Below are 14894 nucleotides of genomic sequence, written 5' to 3'. Positions count from 1 at the left end.
CTACCTATCTCTCACTTCCTTTCCAGATAAAATAAAATTCTACAAGTCTATAAGATTGATCCACTCAGAACCTACAGGACCAGTATTCTTGAAGTAGCTGGTTCCAAAACACTAATACTCTTCCTGTGCTGCCACCTAAATTCTATATGCTTTCTCATTCAATTCTGCAGGGCTCCTCCCAACCTATAGTATGAAAACGATGAGCCTCCAATTTTACAAATGAGAAGTGATTTATCCAAAGCTGCAAAATAAGCCATGAGAATAACTGAAGACCCCAAATACAGGTCTAATAAGCAACACTGAGCCAGGTGCAGTGGCTGTAATTACATGCCTGTAATCTCAGCACTTTGGGAGGCCAAGGTGGATGGACTGCATGAGGCCAGGCATTCAAAACCAGCCTGGCCAACATGGTGAAACCCTGCCTCTACTAAAAATACAAAAATTAGCAGGGTGTGGTGGGGCACACCTGTAATCCCAGCTACTCAGGAGGCTGAGGCACAAGAATCTCTTGAACCCGGGAGGCAGAGGTTGCAGTGAACTGAGATCACCCCACTGCACTCCAGCCAAAGAAAAGTAACATTGTATCCACAGGCCACACTGTCATAATTTTTATAAAATTCCCCTAGCTTAGACTTATCAAAATATTAATCCAAACTTATTGAAGACTTACTACCTGTAGGCACCATGCACAGTGCTGGGGATATAGAAACGCATTCAGCATGGTCCTTGCCTCAGAGAGTCCACAGATCAGTGCAGGAGAAAGCCATAGCCTTGCAAATGTACAAACAATAATATTACAATGTTATAAGAGGTAAAACAGAGGTATAATCCAAGGTACTATAGCAGCAGGGAAGAAGAATAGTCCTTACAAGCAGAGTACAGAAAGGTCTCCCAAACAATGTGAAGCTGACATCTAGAAGATTAACAGAAGTTTACAAGTTAGGGCCAGGCACGGTGGCTCATGCCTTTAATCCCAGCACTTTGGGAGGCCGAAGTGGGCGGATCACAAGGTCAGGAGATCGAGACCACAGTGAAACCCCATCGCTACTAAAAATACAAAAACTTAGCCGGGCATGGTGACTGGCGCCTGTAGTCCCAGCTACTCGGGAGGCTGAGGCAGGAGAATGGCGTGAACCCGGAAGGCGGAGCTTGCAGTGAGCCGAGATCACGCCACTGCACTCCAGCCTGGGCGACAGAGCGAGACTCTGTCTCAAAAAAAAAAAAAAAAAAAAAGAAAAGAAGTTTACAAGTTAGATAAGGCCAGAACATTGGGCATTCTAGATCATGGGAAGAATGTGTATCTAAAGATAAGATAAAACAGCATTTGGGGAAATTAAAAGTCATTCCATATATCTAAGGCATAAAGTACATAGAGAAAAATGTTAAGAAGTCAAGCTGGATAGGTATGCAGGCACTAGATCAGGACGAGACCTCTCTACTGAGCTAAGAACAAGCCTTGCAGTGCTTAACTAAGGGGATGAGGCAGGGAACCAGTATGTTATCCCCAGCCTTAATACCTAAACTTATAGACAGGGGAAGCTATCTAAGAGAAAAATGGCCTAAGAAATCTCTCTCAGTCACAAGTTTAGGTTTAACAGTCTCTCTTTACCCATAAAAACTTGAAACCTTTTCTAGGCTGGGCATGGTGGCTCACATCTATAATCCCAGCATTTTGGGAGGTCAAGGAGGGTGGATCACTTGAGGCCAGAAGTTCAAGACCAGCCTGATCAACATGGTGAAATCCCGTTTCTACTAAAAATACAAAAATTAGTTGGGTGTGGCGGTGCGTGCCTGTAATCCCAGCTACTTGGGACGTTGAGGTAGAGAATTGCTTGAACCCGGGAGAGGGAGGTTGCAGTGAGCCAAGATTGTGCCATGGTACTCCAGTCTGGGTGACAGAGCAAGTGAGACTCCATTTCAAAAGAAACAAAACAAAACAACAACAACAACAACAAAAAGACTTGAAACCTTTTCTGTTTCAGGACTTAGTAATACAAGTTTTCCTTCTTCTCCAGACTTACAATTGCTTCAGTACCTGGACTAAGCACCTACCTCACATTTTTTGCATTTAGTGTTTAGACCCCAAGCACTGCAGCTCAGTCAATGCGCAGAGGCAGAACGGGAGGTTCCAAATAAAGAATACTTGCTTTATGCCTAGCCCTTTAAAAAGTGCTAATTTAGGGTTCAAAAGAGGTATGGGACAGAGACCCCGTCCACAAAGGGCTTACAAATTAATCCAGAAGACAATGCAGAAATATAAATAATCTATATATAACACCAGATTATAATAGCATTATTTACTTAGATGATAAAGTACCAACTTGGGTAATATATATAATTAGAAAATGGGGCAATACGCTGGGCGCAGTGGCTCACACTTGTAATCCCAGCACTTTGGGAGGCCGAGGCGGGTGGTCACCTGAGGTCAGGAGTTCCAGACCAGCCTGACCAACTTGGAGAAATCCCATCTCTACTAAAATACAAAATTAGCTGGGTGTGGTGGCACACACCTGTAATCCCAGCTACTTAGGAGGTTGAGGCAGGAGAATTGCTTGAACCTGGGAGGCGGAGGTTGTGGTGAGCCGAGATCGCACATTGCACTCCAGCCTGGACAACAAGAGCGAAACTCCATCTCAAAAAAAAAAAAAAAAAAAAAAAGAAAAGAAAAAAGAAAATGGGGCAATAATACTAAGGTACTAACTGTATAACCAACAAGTCATAGAAGAGTGAGGGAAGAAGATCAATACTGACTGGCATAATCAAAGGTCACTATTATTAATACTTTCCCTATTTGGCATTTAATAGATGTTTCTTTTGGCTGAGCTCAATCCTTAGAAGGGAAACCTAGGCAGGAGCTTCTGACAGGCCACAATTATCTACTCCCCATTCATTCCTTTGCCAGTCCCCTTGTATAAACACTGTGATTTTCCACAACCTACTGTGCCCACAAGACAGCCCCCAAATGGTAGCCCTAAGCTTTTTACCTTCGTCTCCTGCTGGATCCTGCAAGGGCCTAGACAAGTAATGACACCTACCCTTCTGCTCTACAGTCCAGACCTTATGACCAGATCTCAACAAGCAAAAATTTAACAACTGGTCAACCAACCTTTCCAAGGTTAGAGAATTCCAAATGAAATCCCTGGTACTTTAACAGAGATGTTTTATAAGTATCAATCAGCCCACTTTCGCCTCCTCCATTCTTTCCCCTTCTTCCCCTCATCCTCGCTAAGTACATCTCAAGCCTTATCAGACTTTCTATGGGCAACTTTTTTGGACAAAGAGCATTCCAACCACACAAGCCACCTAATACCCAAAACACAAGTGGCCACTCAGGCACCTGGAAAGAGGAAGTAGGGCAAAGACACACAAGAAAATAACAAATACCTTACCTCTATCATAAATTGTTCCAAGAAGGAATTTTCTTCAAATGGTTCTGTCTTCAATCGATCTGTAATAAGAAGGAACAGAGAAAAGAAACATGAGTCATATAGGATAAGTTTTTTACCTGATAGAAAGGGAACAGAACAGGGTTACTTAGGAAAGAGGAGGAAGGTGTATCATGCAGAGATACCTAGTTCAGTGGGAGAAGAAGGGCTGAGAGCATGTGGGCAAACAGTAGTGGGAGAGGGTGATTAGCAACAAAGGGCAGGTTTGGTGGTAGCGTCTGCTCTAGGAGTTTTTCCTGCCACAAAAACAAAGGCCAAATTGAATTTTTACTCTGAAGTTGGAGCCATGAAACTTCCTAAACTCCCAAGTCCATGTTGCTCTGGTACAATTCTGTATAGCTATTGGCTCCTTTCCAAAGTCTTTCCCCACCATTGCCTAGGGAATGTCTGGACTCAGTTACAGCTTCTATTGGCCACTTGGGCTCCAGTCAGGTATTCGAGGCAGAGAAAAGTGTCACCCAGGCCAGGCACAGTGGCTCATGCCTATAATTCCAGCACTTTGGGAGGCTAAGGCAGGCAGATCACTTGAGGTCACGAGTTCGAGACCAGCCTGACCAACATGGTGAAACCCCATCTCTATTAAAAATACAAAAAAATTAGCCACTCATGGCGGCGTGCATCCACAATCCCAGCTACTCGGGAGGCTGAGGCAGAAGAATCGCTTGAGCCTAGGAGGAGGAGGTTGCAGTGAGCTGAGATCACCCACCACACTCCAGCCTAGTTGACAGAGTGAGACTCCATCTCCAAAACAAACAAACAAAAAAGAGTCACCTAGTATCAAGACTCCAGTTTCTGATTAGTATTCAGCATGCATCCTGGGGGAAGCACCTCTCTAATGCAAATGAGTCTCCCTCTTTCCTAAGACTCTTTGACTATCTATACCACTCCCCACCCGACTCCTCCAAGAATGTCCTCTCACCTCGAATCAGCGTAGCCCCACTCTCCTGGTAGTCTTGGATCTCTAAGTCTTTCATATGAAGCAATGTTGCTAGCTCCCTCACTTGGCACTGTAACACCAGACTCATGCCCATCAGAGGACGAATCAAATGTTGGGAGACCTTTGATGGAAGAGATATCCATTAGCCAAAAGACTCTTATAACGTACTCTCCAATTCAGTTTAGGTATTAGAAAAAATACTGAAAATAAATGTTCTTACAGAAACTTATAGTTTCATAGGCAAGTAACCCACTTACATGAATGTAAACATACATACAATAATTACATATATTAAGAAGGCGGCTGACGCGGTGGCTAATGTCTGTAATCCCAACACTTTGGGAGGCCAGGGCGGGTGGGTCACTTGAGGTCAGGAGTTTGAGACAAGCATGGCCAACATGGTCAAACCCCACCTCTACTAAAAATGCAAAAATTAACTGGGCTTGGTGGCAGGTGCTTGTAATCTCAGCCACTTGAGAGGCCGAGGCATGAGAATCATTTGAACCCAGGAGGCAGAGGTTGCAGTGAGCCAAGATTGCACCACTGCATTCTAGCCTGGGAGACAGAGTGAGACTCTTTCTCAAAAAAAAGATCCCACCAGCTGAGATGGCTCATGCCTATAATCCCAGCACTCTGGGAGGCCAAGGTAGGAATTCACTTGAGCCCAGGAGTTCAAGAGCAGCCTGAGAAACATAGTGAGACCCCATCTCTACCAAAAAAGAATTTTTAACATTAGCCAGTCATAGTAGAATGCATCTATAATCCCAACTACTCAGGAGGCTGAGGTGGAAGGATCACTTGAGCCAAAGAGGTCAAGGCTGCAGTGAGCTGTGATCATGCCACTGTATTCCAGCCTGGGCAACAGAGCAAGACTGCATCTCAAAACAACAACAAGAAAACAAAAAAACAAATAAGAAAAGCAGAAGATCCAAGTAGCCCTCAAGAAAGTAAGTGTGGCAAAAACAGAGTACACTAGCTAAAGCGTTAACAGAAGACAAAAATCAACAGAAGGTAAAGACCCTTGAAAGTCAAATTAGATACAGACACTAAGAGCCACTTCAGGGCTCATGATAGCCCAGAAGGAGCCTGGAGTTTCAATCTGTTCCCACAAATGCAGTGTAGTCTAAGGTTATTGTTAAAATAGAGCCAAGCCACCTACCAAGAACTAGCCTAGGAAGGTATAAGCCAACCCACTCTACACACAACCCTTTTTTTTTTTTTTGAGAAGGAGTTTCGCTCATGTTGCCCAGGCTGGAATGCAGTAGCACGATCTCGACTCACTGCAACCTCCACCTCTCAGGTTCAAGCAATTCTCCTGCCTCAGCCTCCTGAGTAGCTGGGACTACAGGCACGCACCACAATGTCCGGTTAATTTTTGTATTTTTAGTAGAGACAGGGTTTCACCATGTTGGTCAGGCTGGTCTCGAACTCCTGACCTCAGGTGATCTGCCTGCCTCAGCCTCCCAAACTGCTGGGATTACAGGTGTGAGTCACTGTGCCCAGCCCACACACCCCATTTTTAACAAGAGGTAAGAAGAATGCAAACACAGCCATAATGCTGTACAAATAGGGTAATACTCTCATATGATAAAGTATAGCTATATAGAATAATCATTTAATTCACCTACACAAGGTGTCCATTAACCTGTCAAAAAAAATAACTAGGTCGGCACAGTGGGTCATGCCTGTAATCTCAGCATTTTGGGAGGCCAAGGTGGGAGGACTGCTTGAGTCTAGGAGTTTGAGTCCAGCCTGGGCAACGTGATGAAACCCAGTCTCTACAAAAATTACAAAAATTAGCCAAACGTGGTGGCACATGCCTGTAATCACAGCACTTTGGGAGGCCGGGGTAGGTGGATCACTTGAGCTTAGGAGTTTGAGACCAGCCTGGTTAACACAGTGAAACCCCGTCTCTAATAAAAATACAAAAAAATTAGCTGGGCGTGGTGGGGGGCACCTGTAGTCCCAGCTACTTAGGAGGCTGAGGCAGGAGAACGGCATGAACCCGGGAGGCAGAGCTTGCAGTGAGCTTAGATCGCACCACTGCACTCCAGCCTGGGCGACAGAGCAAGACTCCATAAAAAAAAAAAAAACCAAAACAAAAAAAAGGGCCAGATAGTCGATATTTTTCCCTTTGTGGCCTATCCAGTCCCTGTTGCAACCACTTGACTCTCCTGTTGTAGCACAAAAGCAGCCACAGACAATATGTAAACAAATCAGGTGGCTGTGTTCCAACAGAGCTTTACAAAAACAGGCAGCAAGCCAGAACTGGCCCATGGCCATAGTATGCCAACCCCTGTCCTAGACCTGAAAAAGGAGTACTTTTAGACAAGATACCCCAACAGACTTGAAATGAGGAAAAGGTACTACAGTGTCCCATAATATGTGCAAGCCAGACTCACCTGGATCCAGATCAGACATCTGGCCTCTTTCAGACCTTTGTGTTTTCATTTTGCATTCATTTTCTAGGTAAAAGTTACTACTACACGTTCTAATTGTGCTTTGGCTCAAATTAAGAGGAAAAGACTTTTTTCCACATTTCTGTTAGATTAGAAAAGACTGGATGTGGGGAGGTGGAAAGAAAGGAAGTTAGTGGCGGCAGCTTTTATACCAAAACCAAGAACCAAGAAATGGAAGGGTTCTGGCACAGAGAGGAAAGCCAGAAATAAAGTCCAGCTATAGATACTAGGACTCTTCCTTCTACCACGCAGCACATCCCAACCTGGCACTGACCCCCAATTGAGGTCCTTAGCAAAAACTTAACCCTCTAGGAAGTACTGTTCAGAATGTGGCAGAAGTTCAGCTTTGGAAAAATTTATCTGCTCTACACTCAATCTTCTTTCCTAGGAATTGTTTTGTTAAATTTGGTCCTGCTGGGCAGGCATGGTGGCTCACACCTGTAATCCCAGCACTTTGGGAGGCCGAGGTAGGCGGATCGCTTGAGCTTAGGAGTTTGAGACCAGCCTGGGCAACATGGTGAAACCCCATCTCTACTAAAAATACAAAAAATTAGCCAGGTGTGGTGAGGCGTGCCTGTATTTTCAGCTACTTGGGAGACTGAGGTGGGAGAATTGCTTGAGCCCAGGAGGTGGAGGTTGCAGTGAGCTGAGATCACACCACTGCACTCCAGCCTGGGTGACGGAGTGAGACCTTATCTCAAAAAAAAAAAAAAGTTTGGTACTGTTTAAGTAGATCAGGAGGAAAACAGGCAAATACTTGTATAAATGACAGTGAATATTTGATGAGTTGAATTGAAATAATTGTCATTACTACCCAAGCAGCAACACCATCCAATTGGTGGCAGCACTGAAACAACAGAAACTCCTAAATTAATAACCAGCTTCCCGCTGGATAGCTACCTCAATATAAATTTCTTTGAGTGACAGCAAATATTATATAACAACATGAAACATGACAAGGAACAGATTTTAATTAATACCATGTCTAATTAAATATGATAATGCCATACCAGGCAAATGAAATTATCTATCAGACCCCAATGTCTATTTGGTTTTAAAAAAGTTTTTTTATCAGTAAATACTGTAACTGCTAAAATAATTTCACAGGATTGGGTTACATCATTCTGAATTACTGAGGTATAATTCATTTCGAAGTCATAGGAACACTAAAATGATTTCCCTTAGACCAGATAGCCTTAACTTAATGATCAATAGAAATTTTGAAAATATGTGTTAATGGGCATATGAGAGACTAGATAAAATGTGTAAAAAAATCCCAGCACTTTGGGAGGCTGAGGTGGGTAGATCACTTGAAGCCAGGAATGAGAGATCAGCCTGACTAACATGGTGAAACCTGTCTCTACTAAAAATACAAAAAATTAGCCAGACATGGTGGCACGCGCCTGTAGTCCCAGCTACTCGGGAGGCTGAGGCACAAGAATCACTTGAACCTGAGAAGCAGAGGCTGCAGTGAGCCGAGATCATGCCACTGCACTCCAGCTTGGGTGACAGGGAGAGACTCCATCTCAAATAACAATAATAATAATAATGATAATAGGCCGGGCGCGGTGGCTCAAGCCTGTAATCCCAGCACTTTGGGAGGCTGACACGGGCGGATCACGAGGTCAGGAGATAGAGACCATCCTGGCTAACACGGTGAAACCCTGTCTCTACTAAAAAAACATACAAAAAAAAAAAACTAGCCGGGCGAGGGTGGCGGGCGCCTGTCGTCCAGCTACTTGGGAGCTGAGGCAGGAGAATGGCATGAACCCGGTGAGGGTGGAAGCTTTGAGTGAGGCCAATATCGCGCCACTGCCTCAGCCTGGGGTGAACAGAGCGAGCTCCATCTCAAAAAAAAAAAAAATAATAATAATAATAATATATAATAATAATAATGATAATAATGAGTAAATAGTTCAAAGCAAATCCACAGACACTATAAGGAAAAATCTTGAAGTGCTTTAGGATGTCAGGGACACTCCCCGTAATTGATAGACAGCAATATATGAAGATATACAGTTCATCAGTCAATTCAACAGGTATCTACTGGGTTCCTAATATGTACTCTGACCCTATGAGGCCACTGCCATCAAAGAGCTCACAACAATTAAGGAGGTTAGGAAGTGTAATAGATATAAAAACAGGAGTTGCTAATCTTTTTCAGAGGAAAAGCTATTCATAATTTTCTCCAAAGTCTTCAGATTTTCCATAGAAATGTTCATAAGTCATAAGCAGGGGAGCAGAATGATAGGTCTCCATCTCAAGATGAATCAAGCTGGATGAGGTGGTACACACCTGTAATCCCAGCTACTCTGCAGGTTAAAGAGGGAGAATCACTTAAGCCCAGGAGTTCAAGACCAGCCTGGGCAACATAGTAAGACCCCCATCTCATAAACAAACAAACAAATAAACAAAAAAGATCAAGATGAATCATATCAGGAGATACAGTGAAGGCTGGAGTACAGTAGTGCCATCACAGCTTACTGCAGCCTTGAACTCCTGGGCTCAAGTGATTCTCCCACTTCAGCCTTCCAAGTAGCTAGAACCACAGGCACATGCCACCACACCCAGCTATTTTTTTTATTTTTTTATTTTCTTGTAGATATGGGTTTCACTGTGTTGCCCAGGCTGGTCCCAAACTGCTGGTCTTAAGGAATCCTCCTGCCTTGGCCTCCCAAACTGATGGGATTACAGGCATGAGTCATCATCCCCAGCATCTCTTTTATTTATTTATTTATTTATTTATTTATTTATTTATTTATTTAAAGACAGAGTCTCCCTCTGGCCAGGCTGGAGTTCAATGGCACAGTCTCAGCTCACTGCAACCTCCACCTCCTGGGTTCAAGCAATTATCTTGCCTCAGCCTCCTGAGTAGCTAAGATTACAGGCATGCACCACCATGCCCGGCTAATTTTTGTATTTTTAGTAGAGACGGGGTTTCACTATGTTGGCCAGGCTGGTCTCGAGCTCCTGACCTCAGGTGATCCGCCTGTCTCGGCTTCCCAAAGTGTTGGGATTATAGGAGTGAGCCACTATGCCTGGCCCCAGCATCTCTTTTAAAACGAAAAGTTATGGAGTTGAAATATTTGCCCTCACAGGTCCACTATAAGGCTAAACATAAGTAATATTTCATATGTGCCTTTATTTAATCCTCACGACTCAATAGTAAGGTTGTGGTTGATTTATTTTACAGATGAAGAAACTGAATCATAAAAATTCAGTACTTATCCAAATTAATACAAGTAGTCTCAAAGTGGTGGAGCTGAGTTACAAATTCAAGTCTGCTGTTTCCAAAACCTATCTCTTTCTGCCACTAAGAAACCTTTGGGGCCGGGCGCGGTGGCTCATGCCTGTAATCCCAGCACTTTGGAAGGCTGAGGCAGATGGATCACGAGGTCAGCAGATCGAGACCATCCTGGCTAACACAGTGAAACCCCGTCTCTACTAAAAATACAAAAAATTAGCCGGGCATGGTGAAGGACGCCTGTAGTCCCAGCTACTCGGGAGGCTGAGGCAGAAGAATGGCATGAACCCGGGAGGCGGAGCTTGCAGTGAGACAAGATCGCACCACTGCACTCCAGCCTGGGCGACAGAGCGAGACTCCGTCTCACAAAAAAAAAGACAAGAAAAGAAACCTTTGGATGTGGCTCCTAGGAATCAAAAAATGTCCAAAGACATGACAAATCTGAAAGCTAAAATGTGGAATATCAAAATTTATATTCGATATTAGAAAGAACAGACAACAGGAAACAGAAAGAGATGAAGTCTGTCATAAATGAAGATGGACTCAGTGTTAGAACACAGAGACCTGGGGCCAAGCACGGAGGCTTATGCTATAATTCCAACTCTTCGGTAAGCCAGTGTGAGAGGATCGCTTGAGCTGAGGAATTCAAGACCAACCTGGGCAATATGATGAGACTTCATCTCGAAAGAAAAAGAAAGAAAAGGAGGGGGAGAGGGGGAGAGAGAGAGAGCAAGCAAGCAAACAGAGACCCAAAACCTAACATATTCCATAATACCCTTGCAGACTTAGGAACCATTAGCTTGTTAATGTGAGTATGTTATGCTGGAGAAGTATGAGAAACCGGTATTCTCCTCTTTTCTGTACAACTGGAAGGAGTTAAGCTGCATAATGTCTCTGAAAGACAATTTGGCATTATGTTATGTGGCAAGATTAAAAGATACAAATATTCCTTGACCCAGCTATTCCACTTAGAGGAATTTACTCACACATTTACATGCAGAAAACGTAAATACAAGGATAGTTACCATACATAACAACAAAAGACTTAGGTGCCTACTAACAGCAGATCAATTAAATATATGATACATTTATGAAATTAAATGCTATGTTGCCATTAAAAATCACAGGCCGGGCGCGGTGGCTCACGTCTGTAATCCCAGCACTTTGGGAGGCCGAGGTGGGTGGATCACAAGGTCAGGAGATCAAGACCATCCTGGCTAACACGGTGAAACCCCGTCTCTACTAAAAATACAAAAAATTAGCCGGGCGTGGTGGCGGGCGCCTGTAGTCCCAGCTACTCTGGAGGCTGAGGCAGGAGAATGGCATGAACCCGGGAGGCGGAGCGTGCAGTGAGCCGAGATCATNAAACCCCGTCTCTACTAAAATACAAAAAATTAGCCGGGCATGGTGAAGGACGCCTGTAGTCCCAGCTACTCGGGAGGCTGAGGCAGAAGAATGGCATGAACCCGGGAGGCGGAGCTTGCAGTGAGACAAGATCGCACCACTGCACTCCAGCCTGGGCGACAGAGCGAGACTCCGTCTCACAAAAAAAAAGACAAGAAAAGAAACCTTTGGATGTGGCTCCTAGGAATCAAAAAATGTCCAAAGACATGACAAATCTGAAAGCTAAAATGTGGAATATCAAAATTTATATTCGATATTAGAAAGAACAGACAACAGGAAACAGAAAGAGATGAAGTCTGTCATAAATGAAGATGGACTCAGTGTTAGAACACAGAGACCTGGGGCCAAGCACGGAGGCTTATGCTATAATTCCAACTCTTCGGTAAGCCAGTGTGAGAGGATCGCTTGAGCTGAGGAATTCAAGACCAACCTGGGCAATATGATGAGACTTCATCTCGAAAGAAAAGAAAGAAAAGGAGGGGAGAGGGGAGAGAGAGAGAGCAAGCAAGCAAACAGAGACCCAAAACCTAACATATTCCATAATACCCTTGCAGACTTAGGAACCATTAGCTTGTTAATGTGAGTATGTTATGCTGGAGAAGTATGAGAAACCGGTATTCTCCTCTTTTCTGTACAACTGGAAGGAGTTAAGCTGCATAATGTCTCTGAAAGACAATTTGGCATTATGTTATGTGGCAAGATTAAAAGATACAAATATTCCTTGACCCAGCTATTCCACTTAGAGGAATTTACTCACACATTTACATGCAGAAAACGTAAATACAAGGATAGTTACCATACATAACAACAAAAGACTTAGGTGCCTACTAACAGCAGATCAATTAAATATATGATACATTTATGAAATTAAATGCTATGTTGCCATTAAAATCACAGGCCGGGCGCGGTGGCTCACGTCTGTAATCCCAGCACTTTGGGAGGCCGAGTTGGGTGGATCACAAGGTCAGGAGATCAAGACCATCCTGGCTAACACGGTGAAACCCCGTCTCTACTAAAATACAAAAAATTAGCCGGGCGTGGTGGCGGGCGCCTGTAGTCCCAGCTACTCTGGAGGCTGAGGCAGGAGAATGGCATGAACCCGGGAGGCGGAGCGTGCAGTGAGCCGAGATCATGCCACTGCACTCCAGCCTGGGCGACAGAGCGAGACTCCGTCTCAAAAAAAAAAAAAGAAAGAAAACACAAAGGTAGGTCCTCTGAATGTGTTGATATGAATAATCTCTAAGTTCTTTTTTTTAAGACTGGCCAAGTGAAGCAGTGGGTAAGTTCTACAATTAAGTGAAAAAAGGAAGGTACTAAACAGTGTGTACAGCATGATACTATTTGTCGAAAAATACATATATACACAGATACATGTTTGGTTATATGAGGATATATATACAGTATATACACATATAGCTTTAAGAATTCACAAGAAGCTGATATTGGTAGTTGCTTTGAAAAAAGAAAAGGAGGGACTAGGGAAAGGGGTAGAAAGATCTATTTTTTCACTGTATACACTTATATGCTGTTCGAAATGTTTGCCTTTTTCAAGAATTACTCATTCAAAAAAATTAAATGAAAACCATCACAAGAATGAGTTACAAACAAAAATTATGACTGTGTGACCTTACAGACATACACACAAGCCTGAAATAGTATCCACCTACATCCTTACCCGTGTCCACTGGCTCTTTTTCCATATAAAGCTCTCTCAGGTTCAGGCATTTCCCTAGGGGGGCATTCTTTTAATGATATTTTATTTTAACTTGAAGTACAATGTTCATCAATTGCTCAAATCTAATTTCTTCCTATGGTAAACCAAGACTCATCCCTCCCTAAACACTGATGTCTCTTTCCTTTAATGTAGTTCCCCAATTAGAGGAATTTGCCTAGAATAGCTAGTTTTTCTTTACATACTTTTATATTATATTGTATTCTATATTACATGTTATATTGTATCATTACATATTATATAATATATATTACATTATATCATTATATATTATGTTAATATAGATTAATATAACATATGTTAACATAATATGTATTATATATTACATATATTTATATGCTAATCTATATTATAAAAAAGATATTATATATTATAATTGTAATATCATTATACTGTAAGGAACATAAGTGTTCCTTACTGTATTCTTTTGAAAGAAGAAACTATTAGAGTTCATGAGCCTCCAAGGAGAACTGCCTCCACAATCACACTACGTATTCTGCATTTCTAGGTCCATGTAATGCAAAATGAGACTAGCTATTGCTAGGGATTCCCCAAAGGTCACTCAAACGGTTTGGTCCCAGAACAAACATTATTGAGGAAACACTGCCCCCTGGTGTTACTTAGAAAGTTTAAATGTTTTAAATGAAATAGATAAAATATGGGATGGGGCCAGGCTTGTAATCCAAACACCTTGGGAAGCCAAGGCAGGAGGATTGCTTGAGGTGAGAAATTCGAGAACACCCTGGTCAACACAGAGAGACCCCCATCTCTACAAAAAAAAGTTTTTAATTTTATTTTTTAATTTATTTTTTAAATTTTATTTATTTATTTGCAAGATGGACTATTTCACAAGAAATTCAATTAAAATAAACAAATGTGAGTATATGCTAAGCACTGTTGATAGGCCTTAGAAGTTAATAAATGAATAAGTAATTCTCTCAGCACTCAGTTCTAGTTTTACTGGGCTCCAGATCAAAAATAAACATCAGCAAACAGTTTCTCAAAGTCTTTCTATCCAGTCTTCTATTGATGCCAAAGCATCACATCCCCTGTGGGAGACTAAAGAAGAAAAAAATGATGTCCTCTTGTCTTCCGATCCCTCTGCTAACAAATCTGTACTCTTAGGCTTCGCAAAGAAGACCCTGTCCCCTAAGTGATACTGACTGAAACCCTGTCTGTTATTCCAGAAAACTAGTCTTTAACGTCCACTCTTAATTTCTAATAAAATCTCTTGGGAAACATAAAGTTATGAGTTAGTAGAGGATATTATCCTCCTACTCTCTAAAAATGAGGCTTTGGACCAGACTATTCTGGGATTCAATTCCAGCTCATTTATTCATAAGCTGATGGCTTTGGACAAGTTACTTTCAATCTCAGTATCCTACTCTGAAAAACAGGGACAATAATACTTATCCTGAAGGACAGTTGCAAGGATTAAATGATGAGATAATGTTTAGAAAGGTACCTAACACTGGTACATATTCTACCCTGTTGCCAGAATACTCTTGATAAACCATGAATTGGATCATATAAAATTCCTGTTTAAAGTTTTTCAGTGAATCCTGTTGCCTTTGAGATAAAATCCAAACTCATTAGAATCCTTCAAGATCTGGCCACTGCCTCCCTCATTTCTCATGCCTTCCTATCTACACAGCAGTCATAAAGTTCCAGA

General features: G+C 42.5%; 1 protein-coding gene across 2 annotated transcripts in view; it reads right to left on the bottom strand.

Annotated features, from left to right (window-relative positions):
* NHEJ1 (non-homologous end joining factor 1) overlaps positions 1–14894 on the bottom strand; it is an 88776-nt gene that overhangs the window by 69409 nt on the left and 4473 nt on the right. For both annotated transcript variants that reach the window (XM_017856776.1, XM_017856775.1), the window contains exons 4-5: positions 4366–4504; positions 3390–3448 (exon numbers count right to left, since the gene is read on the bottom strand). In XM_017856776.1, coding sequence (XP_017712265.1) covers positions 3390–3448; positions 4366–4504 — 198 coding nt within the window. The remainder of the gene's footprint in view (positions 1–3389; positions 3449–4365; positions 4505–14894) is intronic.

This window comes from Rhinopithecus bieti, unplaced genomic scaffold, assembly GCF_001698545.2.
Source record: "Rhinopithecus bieti isolate Rb0 unplaced genomic scaffold, ASM169854v2 scaffold_42532, whole genome shotgun sequence".
Lineage (NCBI taxonomy): Eukaryota > Metazoa > Chordata > Mammalia > Primates > Cercopithecidae > Rhinopithecus > Rhinopithecus bieti.
This window is presented reverse-complemented; position numbering and strand designations above follow the sequence as displayed.